Genomic DNA, 25,376 nt, shown 5'->3' on the forward strand with positions numbered 1-25,376 from the left:
GTGCCAACACTGATGGCGCTCTTGTGGTTCTAACAATGGGGCAGAGCAGACACAGGGCAATCAGTACCACCTCATCAAACTGGCAGGGGCACAGTAGCAGGCTCAGAGACTCAGGGTGAAAGACTCCTGCACAGTTAGGTGACAATTAGGTTAGGTGAATTAAGCCTATAAGCAATTAGAAACAGCTGGGTCATACGCATATCATTTATTAAAATCGTGTTAGTTTGGTTTGATTCGGATCTTTGCTGCATGAAGAAGTTCCCCAACCTATAAAACATCAGAAGAGCATTTCAGAGGCAAGTTTGAAAGCCAACACAGCATTCAATATTGAACAAATGTAGATTTGAACAGAACTGGGGACTTAACCATGGCAACCCCGGAGTTAAAAAAAAATCCCCATCCACCACCCATCCACCCACTGTGGTTATAGCTCTCCAGTGGACTAGATGAGTTTCCCCATGACAACCAGAAGTAATTAAATTCATATCTTATAACCTTACCCTCCAGATGCACCCAGTGACTGGTATTAACCTCCCACATCCCAATATTGAAGTTTTATCTCAGAGAAATGGTGATAATTACGGCAGATATAATTTTTTATTTTTTTTTAATTTCCTGAAGACCACTGTGGTGATTATGATGGCTTTAATATGAAAGACAGATATTTGGTGGAAAATTGCAGTGGTAAAGGGTTCTGCCAATGTTATGGCTGATTATGTGACCATAGGCATTAATATATGACATAGAATGCATTAAGCATCCATCTTTAACACAAAGCAAATAAACAAGTTGACCCTTAGAATCGACCCAGGTCATGACCCCACTGGGGTCTATTGGACATGTTGAAGTCCTAAGAAGTGCTAAGCAAATAAACTGGAAGGACTGTGACTCTTATATAGAGTGGACAAAGGGCTTCATAATGCTGGGATATAAGCAGAGGTAACTGAAGCCTCTTCACCTGGCCCATCACTAATCCATAGCAAGATATACTAAAAGTTTACTTTTCTATATAGAGGTTATAATGAATATAATGAATAACTTCTAACCATTTAAAAATGCTAAACTCAGAAAACGATGCAACATACTAACATCTTAGGCTCAAGCCAATGTATCATGCATTACATCTTCATCTCCCCAACAACAGGTCCATCTCTGCACAGTTAACTAACATTAACCATCAGGATGCACTGAGTATATCATCCATGTGGAGATGACACCCTCTACCATTGCAGCAAAAGTAATTGAAAAACAAACATGAGCATAAAACAGAGCCCTTGGCCAAAGGACTCTGTTACCGTACCTTTTCGCTTCTCTCTTTGCATTCATTAACTTCTAGCATTTAGCAGCAAGACAGTGCAAGTCATTAAAAATAAATCCATCTCAATTAGGTAGTGCATTAACAATATCCCAGATGAGGTATTTCTGAAGCTCCCTCTCCGTCCTAGCCTCTGACACAGACAAAAACCTGGCATAGCAGCCTAATGATGCGTTCATTCCACAGATGGCAAATGTGTAGGCTCTTAGCACTGATGGAATAATTAAAGAATCGAAACACAACATCATTCTCTTTCCCTCGCCCTTTTCATTTTGGAATGGGGGAAGTACATCAGAAAAGCCTCCTCGATAAATAACCTCTGGAATGCATCGGATGCCAGTGCTTCCTCGGATGGTTACGGCTGGGTTTTTAATTACATGTGGAATGGGGTGGAGCGAGTATGGCGCAGAGGCTCAAGCAGAGTCCCACAGCCAGTCTGGGCCTGGCTGGCACTGTGCAGGCTGCTGCACCCAGCCTCATTATCAGGCCGGCGGCAGGGTCACCCGTCTGGGAGGGAGCCAAGCTCTCTAACTGGGCAAAAGCCATGCTGTCAGCATTTACTCTCCTCCTTCAGAAATGAGATTGTTTGTTTGTTTGTTTGTTTGTTTGTGTGTGTGTGATGCGAGACAGAGAAGGAATTTGACAGCTCATACAAAGGAAATCTGGAGGAGACGAGGGTGAAACACCTGGCCTGGCCATCCTGGTAGGCATGGATATTGATCGTGATGCAGTCCTGTACTTTTGTGATGCTCTCTATGAACAGCTGCTTCAAGTCTTCATGTGTGTGACAGCATCATCTGTCACTTTTCATTGTCGCCTCGGAGAGAGATGGCCAATGCCTTAGTCCTGGATTGATGAATGGTGTGTATTATAATGGCCCACCCTCTTTTTTATCAAATGTGGCAAGGCAACCATATTGTGTTCTTAGCAATCAGCTCATGACCCCCATCAATTTATTGCAGCTATTTTGGTGCCACGTCACTAGTAAGAAATGGTACTGGGCAGGATATGTTACTGTACTATATTTGAGGGGCATGAAAAATGAGAGCTCTCTTAAAAGGGGAGGTCTCCCTTTTATGGGCTGATAGCTTTGTGATTGATTTGATTGCTTTGTTAACCTTGATAAGGACAGTGCCGTGGTCTTCCTGTGAAAAGATGACATGCTGTAGGCGCACTTGCTAAAGTGCAATATTATATTGACTATGGCTTCTAAATGCTAAATATTTTGTTACTTTTTTTTTTCCCCTTTTTCCAATTCTAAATTCTCTAAATCTAACATTGGTGCACGGTGTGTGCTGCCTACCTGTCTGCTGCTAAAGATCAAACAATTTGTTGTTTTATAGATTGATTAATTAGCAGTATATTGTTTATTTGTTATGCATGTATGGGTAAAAGACACCTTGGGTAACATGTTAGTTTCCTTTTCCAATTCACATTCAATATCTACCATTTTGTAATTCCACCCTTACTGATCATTTTCAGTATATGGTAGGAAGAGATACTACATTGTATTTGACAAATTAGCATAAACTGTCTGGATTATCTGGGGCTCCATTCTCACGTATCATCTACAGCACCACCAATTAGAAATGTATAGTCAGGTCAGCTCATATTTAGTAGTGAATATTTCAGCATTTCCTCACATGTTACTGCTGTCCTCTTTACTCGCCAATTATACCTAGAGGTAAACTACTTGTCTTCAGTAATCTATGGGTTACTGGTGTTCCCGAGGTAATTGATGCAGCAAGCATCTGCGATCTAACAGAACGTGTACCGTGAGAATCAAGATGTCTGAGGATATCATCAACAAATCATGATAATGTCTGTGTATATCATTTATACATTTGTCTTAGTCTTTCGTTCTTATTGGGTCAGTGTCTTTGACTGCACATCTCTCCTAATTAATGACCACTATGCTTGTTCTGAGCACAGGAAGGTCTTTACAAATGGATGCAATTAACCTTTATGTGTCAGTTTTGTGGCACCTGGTTGTCTAACTAAAGTCCAGCTACACAGTACAAGTCAGGTGAGACTGCACAGTAATGTATTTTTTGTAAAATCATTTTTCTTGTTGTAGATGATAGTGAGGGATTACAGATGGAGTGTGTGAGAAATCAAAAGGTGGAGCACAAAGGATAGCTTCACACATCATCTTGCCATCAATCCTTCTCTGTCTTGCATCTCACTCTCTCTCACACACACACACACACACACACACACACACACACAGAGAGAGAGAGAAGAAAGAGAGAGGGAGAGAGAGGGGAAAAAAAGCAAAGCCATGTAAAACTTTTCAAATCAGCATTTTTACCCATGAGAATGTCATGTCTGTCTAAGTCTCTGTCTTGCAGGGAGGACTGGCTCGTTTCCAGACAATAGCAGCTAATAGCTGTTCATTCTAAACTTTATGGACAGTTGATTTAGCATAAAACAGTCTGTATCGAAATTGTTTTTGTTTATTCCCCAACAACGAGACACAAATTATTTAGTTTACTCTTTTAGCCGTATGTCCAGTAATTTGCATACATGTAACTTACTGCACAAAAAACATTCAAAACATTCCTCTATTCACTGGGCCTAAATTATCAAAGCATGTAAGTAAGTGAATGTGACGTTGCTGCTGGTCTGAGTGCCGCTGGGCGTGGATCAGGACGCACAGACTCCCTCGACAGTGACGTACATTTACTAACATGGAACACATACTATAACGATGGCACTCACACACATTAACGACGGACATGATTTATACATTTAACTAGACACAGGCTGCAGTAACATTTAACAGTGGCTACACAAACGTTTTACATACATCAGCAAACAACGACCAACACGATGCACACACTAGCAGAGGTTTAAATAGACAGACAAAACACAGAACGGTAAAACCCGCGCAGGTGCGTGAAATCACGGAGGGCGTGGCTACAAATGACGGTGAACCCCCCCCCCCCCCCCCACCATGTGACTCGTAGGGGGGCGCGTCCCGTGACAGTGAAATTATTTCACATAAGCTTTGATTCAAAATCCCAATGTAACAAAGTATAGGAAGTGTGTGTCTCTGTGATGTCAGATTCCAAAAATAGCCTAATCTTTTATATGATATGGACCCTGGGATGATGTAACCAAATAAACATGCAAAAAGTGAGAAAAATTAAATTAACATCTTCGGGCATTGCAGGCAATTAGCACTATTAAATTAGCTTAAAAAAATAAATAAACCAGATTCATCATATATAGCATACAACACATTGGGCCTCATGCAAAAAGCAATCGGATAAATAGATTCATTCTTAAATCACTCATACAAGGACTTGCTACCATAACCAATTTAAGTTTAAAATAAATTGTACTAGTAGTTCGGACCTCTCATACAAGTTGTGTACAGTTGTTCTAAAAGGCAAAAATTGTATTAACAAAAAGATAGTAGGCCTATATAGTTTAGTTATCTCTTTCTTTAATTTGCTTTAATATAAAATTAAACATGATGAATAATTCAGAATATTTTTGTTTGCACTTGTATTTAACTTTTGATGCCACTATTCTCTCATGGCAATCTAAATCGTGACAACGGCCATGCTTCTGATCATTTAAATCTGATGTATGTAACAGTAATGCCCAGAAATTTTATATATAGAGCCAGAACAGTGTGTCTCATACAAGAACAATTTTGTATTCTTATCCTTAATTAACTGGACTTTTGTACTTCATAAACAGCTCTGCTTGTACAGTAGCATGTGTCCATGTACTGCTTTGTTTTGGCAAGCTGTCTTTTTATATGTATACAGTACCTCCAAAAGTTTGAACACACCTGACTGAATTTTTTCATAGTCTTAAAGGCATTATAATCTAATGGTTTATGCCTAAATTTATTTTTAAAACAAATTTTAATAGTGAAAGTTGAAAAGTAAAAACCTATATATGATCTGAATTTCAAAACAATATATATTTATATAAAATTGAATGATAAAATAATAATACAATTAAAAATGTAAATTACTTCTAAACACCTCTCAACAAATAGTTTTCATTTAGTTTTAACTTTACTGTTCCCTAACTTTAGTGTACCCTAAGCATGTGAGAATTTCTTTAAGACATCACAGGTACCTCATGAAGCTGATTAAGAGATCACCAAGAACATGCAGAGTTGTCATCTAAGTAAAGGGTGGCTACTTAGATATTTGTTCAAACAATAACAGTAATTGTTTAACAGAACATAATCATATAAAAACATTGAAATAACACATATATATTTACTCTTTTTGTTAAATTTTCAAAATAGTGTAAATAAACAAAGAGTACGCGTATCCACACTTTTGCCTGGTAGGTTACTATGGCGGTGGCTCAGGACTCCACTGCCATAGAGCCACCACGAATAAACCTCCAGGGCCACCGAGAGCTCTCCGCGGTGCTGAACATGATGCTCCTCTTCAGCACCACTGTTCTGGACAGCACATGAGAAGGGGCCCAGAAAAACTACAGTGCTGGCATCAACTAATCGCTCAACCTACATGTCCTCACCCAATATCATGCTGTTTAGATAAAGAAGCTCTGGGAACGAAAGCTGGATGAGTTCTCCCCAAACTTGGGCTGCCTGATGCTAACGAACTCTGTCTCTTCTCCTCCCGGTCTCTCTGTATTTCACATTTCACAGATTTCTTTGCCTACTTGGACCAAGGAAGACTAGTGGATATGCTCTGACCTCGCTACGCAGCACCAAACCCTGACGCTGACCTCTCTGGCCCTGAAAGCAGTTCTTTTTGCATGTGTTGTAAATAAATACGTCCAATCCCCTGAGGTTAACACTACTTGTTTCGTGGATCATTGCCCCCTACCCACACCAGTGCTCACTGTATATTATTATTTTATTTATATATATATATATATATATATATATATATTTTTTTTTTTATTTTTTTTTTTTTTTTAGCATCACACCATATCATCTTTATTTCTGTTATGGTACAGACCGCAAGTGGCAGCATGAACAACTCGAGTATCATTTGTTTCCCATTCTTTGGATTTGATAGCTCTTAGCTACACTACTGATGGTGTTATAGTGATGCATTTTAGTTTAGTTTATCCTGAAAACAGGATCATTTTACCTGTGGACAGCATTTTGTAATGACACCTCCAGACAAATCATTCAACCAGTATTTTGGGGGCTTCAAATATACAAATCTACCATTCCCATGAATGCACAATTTTATTCCTAAACAGAGTTGTTTACTAAGAACATATCTGGTGAACATTGGTAAGTATTATCTGAGTGTGAGCAGAGAAAACATAATCTGTGTGCGGTAGAAGACTAGCTCAGCTGAATTCACTGAAATGTGTAGTTGGATTGTCCAGCATAAATTCAGCAGGGATGACATTACAGACATAAAGGTTCAGTAATATCCTGCTGTGCAATCTTATAAGCACAAGGATGGTGACTGTCACTGATTTCAGACACTAACTGGATGTCATGTCCTTATGTTCATGTAAAATGCTTTTGCACTGACATGACATCATGGATAAATGAGGTTTACATGCAATGCCATTCTGCATTTCCCTTCCACATGCTAATCTGGTATGCTAATATGATCTGGGTTTTACTATGGCTGTCTGCAGCACCTCTAAATGCTTGAGTAGACTTCTGATGAAGTGCACTGCAGATGCACCTTACTGTTAATCTTTTTACCTTTAACTTAATGAGCTTTAGCCAAATGTACCCATTTCGAGTCTAGAAATAGCCCAGCAGTGTTCCCTATAAAAGCAGCTGCTGGACTGCACTGTTAGCCATATTATTTTTGGACTACTTTTCTAGCAGCTTGGCAGAACAAGCTGCCTCTCAGTGGCAATGTGTTTCCCAATTAAAACTTAAGTGAGAAAGAATGTCTTTCATAAAATGCATGGTATCAGCTGTTTAATGCGTTACTGAACGTCAGTGGAGGGAAATTAGCCAGGGGTCTATGAAACACACACGTAAAATGCTCGATAAAATGTTACTTTGCTCATGAAATCATCTCTTAATTGCCAGTGCAATCAATTTGGCAGAATGTAACTTATTCTCCACCTATATACAATTATTACATCTTAAATAATATGATTATGAGACAACACTGAATAAAACAGATGAAGCATCTAACATTGAAATACCAAGTGCCATGAAGAAAAATGGATATCCTTACAGCAGCATGAGCTGCAGTTTGTTGAAATCTTCCTAAGATTTAGATCATGCCATTGTGTGCCCTTTTCATTTAACTTGTATTTCCAATTACTTGCAATTTCTAATTAAGCAATGTCTTTAAACAGGAAGCAGAGTGAACAAAGTATTGTTCTAAAATGAGGGCGAAGGGTAAATCCTGTGAGAGACCACATAAACTCATAAGGTTATTGAAAATTAATGAAAATAGTGTTTTTGGGGGGTTTGCTAAAAGATTCTACTTGCTGCAGTGGTTAATCTGACATTGTGCAATTCCAGTTTGATTCAAGTAAAATAATGACAGGAAAAGGCTAACGGAAAAGCATATGCCTGTACTAAATGAATACTACAATTGTGTATTTCCTTTTTAGTATGTATGCAAATTCCTCATATAGCATATCTGCGTAGATGCACTCTCTGTATCTCCTATGCCCAGAGCAGATGCTAATGTAGAGCTTCCCAAACTCTGTGGTCTTTAAATGACTGTTAGCCCACACTTTCAATCTCAAGCTGCAGATGCAGGGCATAAACATCCAGACGTGTGCAACCCAGAGAGTAAATCATAAGAGCTATCAATAAATAATTACATTCAAATGTCTCCTAATGACCAAACTTTGCTGATGGAGCTGGAGTTTATGGGTCCCGATTAGGGCTCACACTGGACGCTTTTACTACATGCCGGTCGTAAAGAGAGGCCTTTGGCTCACTAATGACACATTGGTTTAAAGATAAAAGCCCCCTCCGATGTGAAAAAGCACAATAACAGCACGACAGCAACTGCGGTGTGGTGCAATATTACAGCTGGTCCTACATTAGACAGAGCTTATATCAACTAATCCATGGTGTGGTTATTACAGGAAAAAACATTTTGAGATAATACAAACACACATAAATAAATTTTAAAAATCAAACAAAATAAATTCATCTAATATATTACTTCTTATTTTAATATATTTTGTCCATTTACTCTTTTCCAGAAGCAGGTGGTGTGCCCTAAATATGGACATTTAATTATTCATTATGGGTTACACCACAATTTTATGGGGCTGTCATAGAAAAAGGTTTTTATGGGTCTGCACTCACTGCAGTCCTCAAGCCTCTTGAAGATGTATGACATGCATGCATGAAACTGACTTTTATGTTTGTTTAGACACCTCAAACAGGTTAGATTCAATTTGAAGATATAGCAAAATATTCTTATTTTTGTAACACTTCAAACACATACTAACAGAAAGAGGAATAAACAGGATGTGCTATGAGCAGGATGTTCAGTATGTATGTAAGAGACCACAGAAGACATTTTAAAAGGAATAACATATGGAGTGAGGTATCCAAGCAGCAGAGGAGCAACATCTTTCTTTTATATGGACAGTACTTCTGACAAGATGCAGAAGATAGCATTGTTTCTACACACACACACATACACTCCAAGATTCATCTGCCAGACAGCTACCTGTGGAGCACTATGCTATTACTCCTATCGCCTGCCCTAGTAAGACCCTCAGAGGTGCCTTCTTGCCCAGCACACACACTTCCTCACAACTCACCAGCTTCACACAGATAAACCCACTGTTACCCCTGATACCTGCAAAACAAATCACTCTCCCACCACCTCCGCCCACCAGGCCTTCAGTAGCTAGCATATGAAATATATAAAAACTCTTAAAAAAAGAGGAAACAACAAACCTGACCTGACCTCAAAAACAGCAAGGTGCCATAATAAGAGAAATCTAGAAAGATTTACAGCAACAGGCAAAGACTGACTGGGAGACAACTGAATGACAAGGAATAGACAGGAAAGGGATGACTAATGCAGGGAAAGAGGGAACAAAAAAGAGAAAAACAAAAATAAGCTCAGGAACCCATTTGCTTCTTCTCACCCACTCATTCATCACTGGTGTAGCTTAGGGCCACAGATGAGAGTCTCCTGATAGGCACTTCTGACTACAGATCAGAAAAATCCAGGAATGTGGGTTGTATCTGATCATTACCAAAGGGCAAGAACACTTGCAAAGACACAGAATGAGTTGAAAGTCATGGTTTAAAGTTTGATAACTAGCACTTTGTGCTACTAAGTGGGTCAGTTCTTATTTTTGGAAAGCAGATATGCAATCAGATGGTTATAACAAAACATGCAATGTAGACAAGAAACCTGACAGCAGCACAGTAAAGACTTAGGATTATTGGACACAAACTAATAGTAGGACTAAAAAGTACATTTAAAAATTTTTTCCTTGACTTTGCAATATGCCCACAAGCTCTGTGTATATGAATATAAATGTGTAAGGTAAGCAGACGTTGTGTGAAACTATATGAAACAGCTCATCTGTATCAGCTCAAGTCTGCCAGCATGAAGCACGATGACATGGCAACACATTGTTTACCCCACACCACAATCTTCAGGACAAACATCATTTACCCCACACTAATATCTTCAGGACAAACATTCCTTACTCCACACCACAATGTTCAGGCCATACATCAATTACCCCAGACAAAAAACTTCATGCCAAAAAATGTTTCCTCCACATCATATTTTTTGGGCCATTGCATTTGAACAGTACAACCAAGGCTGGAACAGTCACCCTGTACTTAAAAAGCACATACATTATGGAAAGCAGTCTTAAGGCATTCACTGTGGGAGCTTAAGGTTTACTGACTTCAAAAGAAAAGAACATTCAATTTGATTCTGTGTAAGGTTCCACTGGTTCTTCTAGATTACTGCCCTAGTGATCAAAAGAATGGCCTTAAAGGAACGAAACATGATAATGGGCACTGAGAGAGAGAGAAAACAAACTGGAAAGAACAGTGGAGTAAAAATGGAGTAAAGTATTTGATCTTAATCTCTCCAGAGTGTGAGTGCCCACCACCTTTAGAAGGTTAAAGAGATATATTCAATTTAGAAAACAAAAAAATCTGTTAATCGATACATAAAATATTTGTTTCACATTTCTCATCTTGGATTAAAAAGTTTCAGGCATCATTCAAAACAAATAGACCACATGCGGCTTGTGTCCTACATTACATTAACATTTACAACATTTTTATTTACATTTACAACATTCTGCAGATGCTCTTATTCAGAGTGACGTGCATAATTATCTGGATGTCAGCAGGTACATTCCTTGGGCTAGTAACACAACAACCTTGGTGTTACTAGTGCTGTGCCTTACCTGTTCTACCACGAGCTACAGTGGTACCGACTAGCATTGCCCAAGTGCATTGTGCACTCATGCTAAGTGCAGTGTCTCTGGCCTGAGCAATGATTTGCTCTTTTCTGAACCTGAATGAATTTCTGTTGATGATGAGACACAATCCTACTCAAAGAACCAAAGCAACGCCACAGTTTCTACTCCAAAAAGCACTCGCACCTGCATGTCAAATGTGCATATCCACACATTTATTCATATGCACACACAACAGACCCAAAGGCCTTTGACAGTTTCTGTGCTAAGGGTTATACAAAAAAAAAAGAACTGTAGTGTTAGGAATGCACATATACAGCACAATATTAACTATTATTCACATGATGCTTCAACAACAAATATTTTTCTTTCTTCAAGTATCGCATAACTTTCCAATAAACAGGACAGTTTCACTTTCAAGTCTTCATATATTTAGATCTTTTGACTGATTTAAAAGAATAGAAGAAACAGAGTACGTCTGAGCTCACAGTGTAGCTAAATGGTGCCATCTGCTGTTAAAGATGCAACAGTACATCTCTCACTCTCTCTATCATCAATTGTGTAATACCATAGTGCCTCAGCTACATTCTTAAAAAATATGACCCAGTAGGTGGGTTTTCTAACGTAAGCACACAAAGCCACACAACCATATTAAGAGCTCAAGAATTACACAGACAGTGGTATTGGAATGGAATGCCTACAGTGATCAGTGATGGCTACACTATTGTTTTAAACCCACCATCGTAGTGGGCATGAACCCAGCACGTTTGGAATGCAATATGAGCCTGAATAGTGAGGTTCAAGGATGTCTGCTTTAGGGAGCATGGAGGCCAGCTCATGCTGCTAATTAGTGAGGTGTTAACCATCAGTCCCTCACTGGGGAGTTTGGCATCTCACATACACATACTGACCAGCACTCAGCAGTCAATCAAGAAAGGGCAAAACAGTGCTTTTTATTTTAAATAAAAGCACAAGGAAAATCATTCAGCAAACCTTTTGCCAATATGTGCATATATAGCATTACTGAAAGGAATGCTTGCTGCAGCCTCCAAGCTAAAACTATTTGACACTTTACTGTAACCACCCCTCCCCCCTCCAAAAAAATAAAAAAAATAGAGGCATTGTGCTGTACTCTGAAAGTAAATGGATAGTTTATTTTATAGAGCTCTCAATTCCATTTGAGGATGCAGTGAATTAAGTTTTTGAGGAAGTAGCTGACGTACGCAGAATTGGTGGCTGAGGTGAGAGAGCGCGGGTGGCAAGCGCATACAAGATCGGTAAAGATAGGTGTTATGGGATTTGTAGAAAAGTCTGCCACATTATTGCTTGTGCAATTCAGCTTTAGAGGTTGTAAAATAACGTTGGCTGTGAAGGAGTTATCAGAAGTAGATGATAGGGCTACTCAGTGGTTATGGATAAGGAGAGGACAGAGTAGTTGGGGAAATGCACTATAGCGGTAGAACAACTGAGGTGTTTGGTGTCATAGGAACATGGAGCACTGCGTAGGTGAGTGGGGTGTTGTGCCGAGTCATTAAGTAATGTGGTAGATCCAGATGGATCGGAGGCACAGAGCATGCATTAACAGTACCAGTGGCCTTAGTCACCAGTGAGACCAGGATGGCTCTTCGGTGTTAGGGAAAGCTTGGCGATGCATTAGGTAACATCCATGTGGAACAGACAGCACTGAGTATGCACTAATGGGCTTAATTCAGTGAAACACTGATGAAGGGATGTGCCTACTTGATGAGCCCTGAGAAGAGATTGCCATGTTGTGATTGCTAGCATGAAAAGAGTGGGCTGGACCTTATGTGAAGCTCTAATAGATTACCAAAGCTCTAACACATTGGCATTTTGCATGTTATCCTGTGTATAATTACAACTGTCTACCAAAGTACATTATATTTCATTACTAGTGACCTGTTACATAGTCGCCATTTTGGTGTCTGTACTGCAGTGGGATAACCTTACTTCTCAGACAGCAAATATATATATACTTTCCTATGCAAAGTAATGACTTATAACTCTATTTTTAAGAATATATATCTTCTCCATCACTTCATGCGGCACATGTCCACTTGTACTACTAAAAAGAACACTTCTTAATGCCTATTTTCATTGGAATGAACAGCTTATGAAGAGCTTTTAATGAACGGCTTAACTGCAGTCCATGGAATTACCAAGATAACTCATAGTATTATGTCCCAGGTCAAGAATGTGTATAAATTTCAATATTTGTAATTTGTCTGTTGCTCTTCACTGTTAGTTATTCATTGTCATACACAAGCAGAGTAAAATAAGATTTTGGTCTCAGTTGGGATTTCCATATATCAATAAATTAAATCTTTGCTGTGAATAAAGATTTTAAGCTATTTGCTGTCATATGATAAATGCTTTATTTGAGGGAAAAAATGCCAATGGTGAGCAAATGGTGTGTGTGTGTGTGTGTGTGTGTGTGTGTGTGTGTGTGTGTGTGTGTGTGTGAGCATGTGTGTGTTCGTGTGAGCATATGCCTGCACAAGATTGTTTGTGTGTGGTCAACAGATTTTAATCAGCATACTCCATGTCCATTAGCTGCAAATGAAGCAGCACCACACTAATGCACACCACCCAAAGGAAAATACCAGGCTCTCGTGTACAGGTATATGCAGACACACACTCCCTGAAGCGGAAACACAAAGTTCATTCTTTCAGCACATTGCTTTCTCCTTATATACTCCAACAGCAGAATTTTGGAGTCGGAAAGCAAAAGTAAAGGAACAAAACTGAGATTCATGAATACCATCCATTACCTCTCTTTCTCTAATTCATGTTGAGTAAAATTGGCTCACTGTCAGAGCCAATCAGAGATTCAGATATCTGCATAATGGTCAGATATCCACATGTAGCACATAGCTGTACCTCATACTAGGTAAAATGAATTCATTTGGGAGTTAGTATGCTTACATGAAAAGCCTAAATTACCCACTCTCACCCACCCATACATCAAGGGCCTGTAACCAGAGGGCCAGAAGTGACATCTGACAAATTTTACAGGAGAGCACAAATACATTTCAGCCTTACATTGGCCTGTCAGTGTTTATTAACATGCACTTATAATTTATTGCAAAATTGTTTTATATCTGTATCTGATCTTTGTGCCATTGAATAGGTCTCATCATCAAGAGCTTAAATTTGATATATAGAACTATTTTTCACCCAAAATGTCACTTACACCCCTCTGGTTTCCAGCCCTAGACACACCAAAAAATGGGTTTCCCCCAAAAAATCCTCTTAGGGAAGTGATTCTGATACCCCTACCATAAATCCCCACACACCAGGGCTTGGACATACATCACATACTCTCTTTCACATACTTTCTTCAGGCTCTAATGTTCTATAGATGTGACCTCGACATGCATGTCAGGAGCAGACCTTTCACCTTTATCAAAAGCTTTTTTCTGTTTTGCTTTGTAATGGCATGCCACCAACATAAAAGCAGAACAAGTGAACACAATGTCAGAGCTTAGCTGGATTTGGTCCAATAAACATGGCCAAGGCTATGAGGAGGACCACAGTACTTCTTAATATCTTTAGTGGCTGCAATGTCTGTTCTGCTTATCCTGCTCATTAACACCTACGCAAACCATGAACAAGGCCTCCCAGTACAAACTACCCCATGTAACAAGGCCTCCCAGTACAAACTAACCCATGTAACAAGGCCTCCCAGTACAAACTAACCCATGTTTCAAAAGTACAGCAAAATGTTACAGAACTACATGTTAATTCCAATGAGTAAATTTCTAAAAAGATGGGTTCTTTCAAGAGGGATGTCAGCACAGCATAAAAAGCTGTGAACCTCTCTGTGTTTTCTTCTATTTAAAACTTTACGATACAGGCCCATTGGCTCCTGGTTAAAAACCTAAGCCTGATTAATATCTGGATGCAGTATTATAACAATAAGACTCTGCTCTCCAACCGCTGACCAGAAACTTCTTCAGAACCCCATGAAAATGTAAAAAGCCACAGGTCCAAATTTAGCCCCTCTCCATTTCCCCATTGGTATGGCGGCTGAGGTTGGAGCATAGCAGGCTATTTCCGGCTTCACGCTTCCTGCCTAGAACAGCAGCCTCCTGAGCCTGTGGGCAGAGGGACCAGAAAACCCAGAATCAGCAGCACACCTGCCAAAGCAAACATATCCACCCATGTTCCTATGAATGTAATCTCCCTGTGAGACATCTCAATTATACCTTCAACAAGGAACCCATGCTCCATGAAAATGCCCTGGTTAATACTGAAATAATACTGAATAAATCAAATGAGGTGGAGACCACATAGCCTAAGGCATTAGGCAGAATTAGGTTAATCTGAATTTTTTGGAATATGGTGGCTTTTTCCTAAGGCCCATTTTTAGAAATTATAAGCAAAGGAGCTTTTAAATATGAATTGATCTGCTGTGTGAAGTTTCTGGTATGTAAATTCACTATTTTCCTGTACCATACCCCAAATTTTGAGATCGTTTAAAAACCATTCAATTATCATAACCTGATAGTCAAACATTAGCAATGATAAAAAAGCTACAATGAAGTTCATAAAAAATTAAACAAGGGAAATATGAGCAGTACAAAAGTCATAAAACTCAAATACCTCCTGTCAGGTCACCTTTTCAAACTGAGGAGGAAACTGATAAGGGTTTTCACTATGAGGCTATCAGCAGCTTTTAAAGACTTCCAGGTGTCTGTGGCTTAGATAGCAGAAAATGTACATCAGTCAACAATTTGAAGAGCACTGCATAAAACCAACCTCTGTGGGAGGGGGATATGAAGGAAGTCACTGCTTAAACATTGCAAAAGTCTTTGCCTAAAAAACATTGCTTAATGCTTACAAGAGAGAACTGAATGATGGGCCTGAATGATCCAACAAACATGCATCAGTGCTGTGGTCTAATAAGACTAAATCAAACCTGGTTTAAATGCACAGTCGTATGCTTGGAACAGACTGAACAGAGAGCATAACTCAGTCAAAACAATCCATCCCTTCAGTGACACATGGAAGCAGCAGTCTGCTAAAGCATCAAATAAATATTTTTGCTACAGGATAAAGAGAGAGGGCAAAGAAGTGGCCTGAAGTGGCTTCAGAAAAATTGCCCCAAATCTCTGGCCTGAAACGCAGCAAGAACCTGTTAAATCTGCAGCCCATATGGAGCCAAGTTGCCAAGAAAAAAAAAGAAGAAAAAAACATCCCAAATCAAAATTGTTAAGACATTTACCCAAGACTTCAAGTTGTAAGTGTACAAAGCATTTCCAGCAAATACTGTTTTCATGCAGTATTTATGCAATATTATTTTTTTATGCATTTTCTGTATGCTCATAACCCTTAAAAACCTATAGTTTGGGCACCAGGTTTTAAATAATGTTTTGTTTGTTTGTTTGTTTGGGGTTTTTTTTTGTAATTGAACAAGCTGGGACATAAGAGGATTTGAATATTTTTGCAAGCCAAAATACTTCTGTCATGTGCTTACGCTAACAGTAAAGAGGAAATGGTAAATAATGCATAAATCTTAGCAGGTAGCTTGGTCATACACAATATCAAAGAATTATGGAAGGGCAGTTCAGGCACATACACATCAAAGAGTAAGATTGCTGACCTAGCACTAAGCTCAGAGCAGAGTTGGTCCCGGAGCAGAGGTGATCCTGGAGCACTGAGCCCTGAGCAACAGAGGCAATCCTGGAGCACTGAGCCCAGAGCCAAACACAGACTTCCTATATCAGCACTTTCACACCAGGACTTTCCATACACATGGCTCCTTTGTCTGGATCAAGCCTCCTGCTGTGATATGGCCCCTCTGTGTAGACCATAGGTTAGAGACCTGTGTTTGAGAATATGAATTATACAAAAGAGAAGACCCACAGGAAATAGCCCAGTGGGTGGACTCCTGTGCAAACAGGCAGCGTTCTTCTTCTAGCACTCTAATAGTGAAAATCAGTTTGGAACCCACCCACCTTTCCATGTGAAACAGTGCCAGTATCTAGTTCAGATTTCAAAACTGTATTTTCGAGTATTCAAAGAAGCCAAAATTCCAGCCCTTTCAGTTTATTGCAGTAATATTAATTTGATGATTTAGAATATAAAATTGTCAGTGACTACTACAAGATTACAGCTCAAGAAGTGACTCAAAAGAAATGCATTATCATTTGGGCCTGTTGACATTTCTCAGGGCAGGAAATGTGTTTGTAAATGTGTGGCTCCTTGATGAAAATGAAAATGACATGCATCATTTGATAGCCAGCAAACACCTCGCTGGAGAAAACCAGGCCCCAGTTTATCGGCAATCATGTTTGGATTTTTTATTCTTGCTCCTGAAATCAAATGATCTTACCCGAGAGTTAAGGTCATAAATCTTATTTTCTCCCCATTATGGCACAATCTGCTCTTGTCACATTTTTATTATGAGCAGAAAACATGGGATCCCTGTATTCTCCAGAGTCTATGATTCCACTGTGTGACTGGGAGCTCTCAGAGACCCATTTCCATGCTTAAGGGCCCTTTGCACTGGGAACAGAGAGAGCACAATGAGAGCTCTCTGTGTTGTGGAGGAACATTTGTGGAATCTGTCCCTCTTGGTAAAAAACAGTCAGGCTTCTCTGTAAGACTTACTTCAAGCAAATTATTAGGCCTCTCTGGCAAAATGTAGTATACTAATGCTTTTCCACATTGCTTATATCAGTGGCATAATGGTTTTTAACACTGCGTATACATACTCTGAGACAGACAATTCCAAACCTGTTTCTTACAATATGATTCTGATATTTTAGAAGATTTTAGTTGGTTGGGCCTTGATCTAACACATTAACCACATATTGATTTTAATCCAATTATATATTTGTTGATAGACTTCCAATTTCACAACTGGAAAAAGTTTTGAATTATCTACCAAACTCCTCCAACAGCCATTTGGGTCCCTTTAGTTGTGTAATCACTGTCTCATTGCATCAGCTATTGGGATCAAAAGCTAATTGGGACCAAATGCCTAATACAGACTCGCATTTTGAATCATGTTAGCTATTCAAACAATACCTTTCACCTCCCATTAAATACAGAAACACAGCTCAGCAACTGGCATATACACTATGAAAACAAAAGTCTGGAACAAAGAAATCATGTACAGTTAGTGTAAAATAGAAAAGCATGGCTGGAAATCAAAAGCCCAACAGTGAAAATATTTATATCTACAACACCTTAATTTTTTTTTCCCTGAACTATGGAGAATCTTGTAAAGGAAACAGGTCAGACACATTTAACCCTAAAAGCACTAGTTACAATATGAAAATAGTGGACCCCTACAAGTTTTAAGCCAAAAACACTGCCTGCTTAGCTTTCTCAAGTACAGACATAAATCTGTCTCTCTTGAGATCAACTACACAGCAATGCAGTGAGTAATCTAATGATGGTGAGATCAACTACACAGTAATGCAGTGAGTAATCTAATGATGGTGAGATCAACTACACAGTAATGCAGTGAGTAATCTAATGATGGTGAGATCAACTACACAGTAATGCAGTGAGTAATCTAATGATGGTGAGATCAACTACACAGTAATGCAGTGAGTAATCTAATGATGGTGAGATCAACTACACAGTAATGCAGTGAGTAATCTAATGATGGTGAGATCAACTACACAGTAATGCAGTGAGTAATCTAATGATGGTGAGATCAACTACACAGTAATGCAGTGAGTAATCTAATGATGGTGAGATCAACTACACAGTAATGCAGTGAGTAATCTAATGATGGTGAGATCAACTACACAGTAATGTAGTGAGTAATATAATGATGGTGAGTGAACAGTGGTGCAGATAAGTGAGTGGAAGTCATCAGTGACACCTGACTTTCCCTCTTTTTCCCCACTGTATTTGTGAGCCTAATATTCCCCTTCCCTTAAGATAAAGGAATGAATCTACTCCCACCTTGTCAAAGTCTTCCCACTGGATACACACACGAACAAAACATTAAAGCCAAAGGGCTGTCATTATATCATTCTGGGTGGCCACCAACTTATGGATCAGCAAGTCACAAGAAAACATGAAGACTCTGCCGTCATAGTGCAACACAGTTCAGCCTGAAAGTATGTATAACTGTCAAAGTAAGTGTGCATTAAAATGCTTATCTATATTGCTATCCTGCACAGTACTGGGTGTTAAAATCTAATAAACACAACAGGCTGGCAAGGTTATACTGTCCTGAGCAGAACAACACTGATTTGAGATCAGCGGCTGGTGTTATTCCTCACCTCCACTAGCATGTCTTGAACCTGAAGCCCACCCTCCCTGTCTGATGGACCCCCTTTCGTCACATGAGACACAAATATACCTCTTCCACCTGTGCATGTCTGTGGACAGAAAAAAAAAATAGGAAAAAAAGTCATGATGGGTTATCAGATTGTGTTGGACTGAAAAAAAACCTTTAAAAAGATTCAGAATGTACTACATTATAAAGTTGAGATATTTGACAGCTTACTGTTTACCAATACAAACTTCAGTTTGTACTGTTTAACAGTACAAACACATTAGAATGCATTTTACAAATTAGACATATATACCTGGTCATATTCTCCTCCTATAATTTTGAATCCAAGTAAGTTGTTTTTTCTGTGTAGAGTGACCTTAAAGATCTCGGGCTCTCTAACCTATGTGAAAAAAAAACTTTTGATTTGCTTTTATTTGCATAGTTTTAAGATAATCATCTTTAAAATATTAGCCGATATCAACCGTTTAAAACATGAAGCATTTTACATTTCATTAGACCCACCTTGCAATGTTCCCTTCTGTCCATCATACGTTTCTTCAGCTTTCCCTTAAACTTCTGCGATTCGACTTGCGCTTGGAGCTGAAGAAATGTCAGCTGAGCGAATAGGTCTTGCTCTCGTTGTCCCCATTTTGAAATGTTATGTTTGCAACCTCTGGTCCACATATTCAATCGATGTGCGCTTCCCGTACACTTAAACAAGTGGATTACTCATTAACGTTTGTTCAAGTCCGTGACCCCTTTTGACAAATGGTAATTGAAGCAATCTCCCGACATGGGCAAGCTCCTTTTCTACTAACTACTGTTTCCTTAAATGCGCCGGATGTGAAAGGTGGGAGAGAACGTTTTCACTGGCGTTACTGCACGTGCATAAAGCCGACTTTGCAACGTGCGTTTTCAACTAACAGCACGTTAACTTATTATTAGTATGGTGTTCTTTTTGTTTTAAAAGTATTTTAAATGTGCATGTAAAAGGTGTACATATAAATATTAATATTTGAATTTCAAAATGTAACAATTACAAATACTAAGACTGTCCAGTTAAAAATTACTCCCCTTAACAACGCCCACTCTAAGAACTTCAAACAAATTAAGAGTGAATACTTTATGTGCAGTATATGCTTGTAACCAGCTGCTTCATGAATGAAAACTCAGAAATGATGCAATAGGAAACAAACACCATTTTACATCAATTTGGCAGTGTGTGAAATAAGGAATAATTATAGTACCTTTCTACTGTCTAAATATTGGAAAGTTTTATTTTAGAACATCCATCCATTAGTTTGAGTAAGCTCCAGTATTCTAATAATAACTCTAAACTCTAATTCACAAATACTACACAAACAGGTTTAGAGTTAAAACGTTTATACAGACTTACCATATAGAACTGCAACAGGCTGTAACTCAATTTAAATATTTTAAAATGCAACAATGCTTTCCATTGGAGATTTGTACATCCCATTTTCCATGGGTATATGCTTGCTTGTTTGAGAAAGCTGACTTTTTAAATTTAATTAATTGAATCCACTTCAGTTTTTAAAAATTACATTGAAAACATTTACATTTACATTTACATTTACGGCATTTAGCAGACACTCTTATCCAAAGCAACTTACAAAAGTGCTTTGTCATTTACTCTTAAACCCTTAAAGATTGATACTTAACGTAATTTGTTTATTTTAAACTGCTACAACATAGTGCCTAGAGGCTAAATTACCTATATCCTTTCTAGAAAAGCTATAATACAGGTCACAAGCTACATTAGATACTTGTGGGTGCAGTGGGGGATTAAGTTGAAAATAAATGAAAAATAAGTATCCCATTGTGTAATAAACCGAGTAATACAGTGATTGAAAAGTAACTTTCCATTTAGAGTGGAGGAATAGATCCATGCAGGCTATATATTAAGTAAAGGTTAAGTAAAAGTCCAAAGTCAGTGAGAGCCCATTTAACTCATATTGGTTTGGTCGTTATAAGCTTTAATTGAGAAGAATGGCTTTAATGAAGCAGATAATGACTCATCGGTTAGGCTTTATCTACATGGTCTGACAAAGAGAGCTTTGCTATTCAGGCCAAACAGACTTTTTATTCAATGACAGACGCAGATCAGAAGCGGAGTTACACTTGATCACAAAGGAGTATGGTGTTCTAATGCAACTGGAACAAACCATTCACTTCCAAATCAAGCATCTTAGGGCGTACCATTTTCCTTCTGAATAACTGCAGATTCCAAAAGTTAAAGGCATTCATGCATTTGGCATTTTTTATGTTGGTGATTTTTGTTGAATGAAGGAGACTAGAAAGAGAAAGCACTTTGTGGTGGTCATCAAATATTACTCACAAAATGTTAAAGCAATGGACAAAATTGACATATAGGGAAACACTCCACCTGAGGTCAATTTTTAGATACAAGCTATTCCATACATGACAAATAATAAATTATATTAAAATATCCTGGGACTCAATAAAATGGAAATATTCTTGTCACGTCATGGCCCCACCCCCTCCTCAAACGTCTTTGTGTGTTCATCTGTGTTGCCACACCCTCTCGTGTCGTTCACGTGTTCTGTGTTAGGAGTAATCATCATGAGTGTATATATGTCTCCTGTGTTGGTGTTTGAGTTGTGCATAGCGTCTTGAGGTTGTCGTATGTGTTGCATGTTTGCAGAAATAAAGCTGTGTTTCATCATGCCTCGTCCCCGCATCCTGCTTGTCCACAGAAACACCAACCGCAGAAGGATGCCCAGGAAGGGAAAAAGGAAAGGAAAGATAGGAAGCAAACGCGCTTCCACAACTCGTGCAAGGAATTCCCCCATGTTCGGGGGTGCCCTCTGGACCCCGCAATAGAGGAGTGTGGCCCAGGTGAGTGTGATACCGGTGCAGAAGCAGGGGTATCACACGATACTACATCGGACTACCGGGACTGGTATAATGATTTCCAGTCCTCAGAGGCTCATTCTGGCCTTGCTCCATGGTCCTACAGAGGGGGAGGGACCCGCTGCATTCTACGCAGACCAGCTGGATCATGAGAGCCGCTCTTCAGAGGAGGAAGCCACTGGGTCCTATGGAGACCAGCTGGCTCATGAGGACTGGTATTCGGAGGCGGAATCCGCTGGTTTCTATATGGACTTTGCGGAAGGCTACGTGGAGTATGGAGAGAGAAGGGGGTGCAGTGATGTCACTATGGAGTCGGACAGGGGGTCCGATCACGAGGAGGACCCAGTGATGGAAGTGGAGGGGGTACCTAGGGAGGAACCACCCTCTGCGGACGACGTCACGAGCTCCGAGGACGATGAGACCCCAGCACCCAAGGCTCCACCTAAGGCTCTGCCCAGGCCAAGGCGCTCTGGGGGGCTATCTAGGGGGAACCTCCCCCTATGAGTGACGTCACGAGCTCTGAGGACAACGAGCCCCCCCGCACCCAATGCTCCACCTAAGGCTTTGCCCAGGTCCAGGCACTCTGGAGCAGGCAAGCAGCCTCTGGTGACTGCTAGAGTGCAGGCACTGACGCCTAAGCCGAGGGGAGGAAAGAGGACAGCGGCCCCGGGGACTGCCTCACAAATAGGGAAAACAGCCAGGACGCTCCCCCACGCACATGCGCCAGGGTCAGCACAGCCACTGCCAATCGAGCCGGCGATGAACACTCCCCCCGGCTGGTTGGCATCCGACCCAGCCGACAGCTGGGGTTCCCCCACTCTTCCCCGGACTGTTCAATTTGTGTAGTGTTGTGCCTGTTCCCGTCACTGTAAATGTGCCTGTCACTTTGTTCCCGTCTGTGTCTGTCGCAGTTAGTGTGTGCTCCTGTAACTGTCATGTTGGTCCCAGTGTTTCCCCCCTGTGCTCCTGCTCGCGCTGGCCCGTGGCAGACTGCCTGGTCCTCTGGCCTCGCCGTTTGCCGTTGGTTTCGGGTCCGCAGCCCGTTAGGCTGGCGCGCCGAGAGTCGCGCCTTTGAGGAGGGGCTCTGTCAAGTCACGGCCCCGCCCCCTCAAACATCTTCGTGTGTTCATCTGTGTTGCCACGCCCTCTCGTGTCGTTCACCTGTTCTGTGTTAGGGGTAATCATCATGAGTGTATATATGTCTCCTGTGTTGGTGTTTGAGTTGTGCACAGCGTCTTGAGGTTGTTGTATGTGTTACGTGTTTGTAGAAATAATGCTGTGTTTCATCGTGCCTCGTCCCCGCACCCTGCTTTTCCTCGAAACATCACAATTCTAATGTCCTAGCAGTAAAAAATGGGCACCTACTTTTGTTAATATGGTACATTTTTATGTTCTTCTTGGAAGCTATTGTCAGATGGAGTTTTCCTTTACTGTATGGGGGAAATATCAAAGCACTGCATTTTTAATTGAATTTACCAAAATAATGTCAAACAAGTGACATATTATAACATAAAATAATATAAAAAAGTATGCAGGGGTATACCAGTATATTCAATTTGTTGAACTTTAACAGACATTGGGTTACATTTACTAAACCATCTAGCAATAAACTGCTCATTCAATGTTATCACAATCATAACTAGATGACTAGTGTCTCAGCCTGTTAATGGCTTGCCTGCTCATTCTGCATGAGAATCACAGATTTCCTAAATGCTTCAGCATCTTCGTCCATCATAAAAAACAACAATACAATTCTTAGGCATACAGGGCACTAAACAGACAAGCAGGTATTTACCTTTAAATGTTTTTTTTTGTTTTTAGGAGTGGAATGCCTAGTTTTCCCTTCAGTTTCCCTTCAGATTCTCTTCAGAAAAGTTTGAAGTGGTTCACTTTTTTAGCAGCAGACACTACACTGCCCTTCATTTAGTACAACTGCTGCCTCAACCATGCCACTATTAAAATGAGTATGAAATGATATGTCCACATTCTTTACAAAGCACCTGTAACTGATACAGAGATTCTAATGATACAGTCAAAACAAAGGCTTTTCCTTATGCTCCAGAGTTTTTTTCAACACTCAGGCCTGTTCATGGTCAAATAGCTACCAATGACACTGGCTAAATTGTAAAGCGCTTTAGTAGGCCCATGGTTACTGTGTTTCTCCAAGATCAAAGATGATCAAAGATAAAAAAACAACTCTCCTGCCCAGAGATGCTTTAAGGATATAGCTCCTGACATGCCACAGTGGATAATTACTCTCTTCAAACACACACACACACACAATTTATCCATGGATTGGACATGTTTTCTACACATACAAACACAATTACTCTTCAGTACAGAATCTCAGTAATGATTATAAATTTACAATTTTATTGAAACCTCGATGATCCTTGTTTAGATCACAGAGGGTACATGCACACATCTCTATTCCAGCTGTCCATTTCCTTTTGTGTAAGGGCTTTGAAATGATATCTAAGCAAAATAAACTTTCTATTAGAGATATGTTAATATGAACAAAGAAATAATATATTGAAATATATATTAAAGAGATCAATAGCTTATAAATTATTGCATATAAATATACTAACTTGAAATAAATTGCTATATTGTCTACTATGCATGATACTGTTTAGAGTATGTATGGAATCTGTGTAGCAGGATAGGATTTTGGTTTGACTGTATCCATTAAGTGAGGGATGTGCTTTAGTTTTGAAATGGAAATAGAGAGTGCCACTGACTTGCCAACTACATATAAGACAATAATCAGACACTCTTATAATCAGATACTCTTACACCGATCTTTCCTTAAAAGTCACTTGTAGGAGTGCACACTGCAGAAGAACATTATGAATCCTTCCATCTCTCAAATTCAATAGCTTCTACAATTGTTGCCACAGGATAGACAGCAGTTCAGTTTTACTGTGACATTAAACCAACCACTGAAATATGTGTCAAATTGTAAAATTGAGAAGTCACTCTTTACCACAAGCAGCCCAGCAGTAAAAGATCAGAATAAGAGATAAGGCATACTCGAACAAGGGAGAACTCCTTAGATGTTTCTCCATGCTTCTGTTGATACTGAATACAGAGTATCTTCCATGTCCTCTCCTTTTATGAGTTTCCACAGAGTCTTTTCTTCCCGCAGAGCTTATTCCATGCAGGGATTATTCATCACTGGTCTTGAGAGTGTGTGGAGTTAAGAGTCCTGTAAGGCTTCATCCTGTGAGAGTCCTCTTTCCTGTGGGGAGTGAAGGCACAGGAGGGACAGCACTACATTCAGAGTGCCAGGACGAGCACAGCAGCCAGGAGCAGGACACAGAGGCTGAGAGACTGGGCCACCAGAACCCCTCCACCTACACACACACACACACACACACACACATGCAGGCATGCATGCATAGACACACACACACACACACACACACACACACACACACACACACACACACACGCAAAATCAAGAGGAAAGATAATACAATTAAATATTGATTATAGCATTATTACCTGGATTATTATCTTTTGCAGACACTGTAG

At 39.7% G+C, this 25,376-nt stretch overlaps 2 protein-coding genes across 8 annotated transcripts in view; both read right to left on the bottom strand.

The window, feature by feature from the left end:
• The window catches only part of LOC113571802 (PDZ domain-containing RING finger protein 4), a 98,169-nt gene extending 78,429 nt beyond the window's left edge, over nucleotides 1-19,740 (bottom strand). The window contains exons 1-3 of the mRNA XM_081712190.1: nucleotides 19,467-19,740; nucleotides 19,258-19,344; nucleotides 18,949-19,047 (exon numbers count right to left, since the gene is read on the bottom strand). The gene's annotated coding sequence lies outside the window, so the exon portion shown is untranslated. The remainder of the gene's footprint in view (nucleotides 1-18,948; nucleotides 19,048-19,257; nucleotides 19,345-19,466) is intronic.
• Nucleotides 19,741-24,185: 4,445 nt separating this feature from the next.
• Nucleotides 24,186-25,376, bottom strand: part of cntn1a (contactin 1a) — a 54,367-nt gene continuing 53,176 nt past the window's right edge. For all 7 annotated transcript variants that reach the window (XR_014123132.1, XM_081712197.1, XM_081712196.1 and 4 more), the window contains one exon: nucleotides 24,186-25,195. Coding sequence is in view for 6 of the 7 variants with exons in the window: in XM_081712197.1 (XP_081568323.1) it covers nucleotides 25,119-25,195 (77 nt within the window). In the remaining variant the exon portion in view is untranslated. The remainder of the gene's footprint in view (nucleotides 25,196-25,376) is intronic.

Source organism: Electrophorus electricus, chromosome 4, assembly GCF_041902795.1.
Source record: "Electrophorus electricus isolate QZ-2024a chromosome 4, ASM4190279v1, whole genome shotgun sequence".
Classification (NCBI taxonomy): Eukaryota; Metazoa; Chordata; class Actinopteri; order Gymnotiformes; family Gymnotidae; genus Electrophorus; species Electrophorus electricus.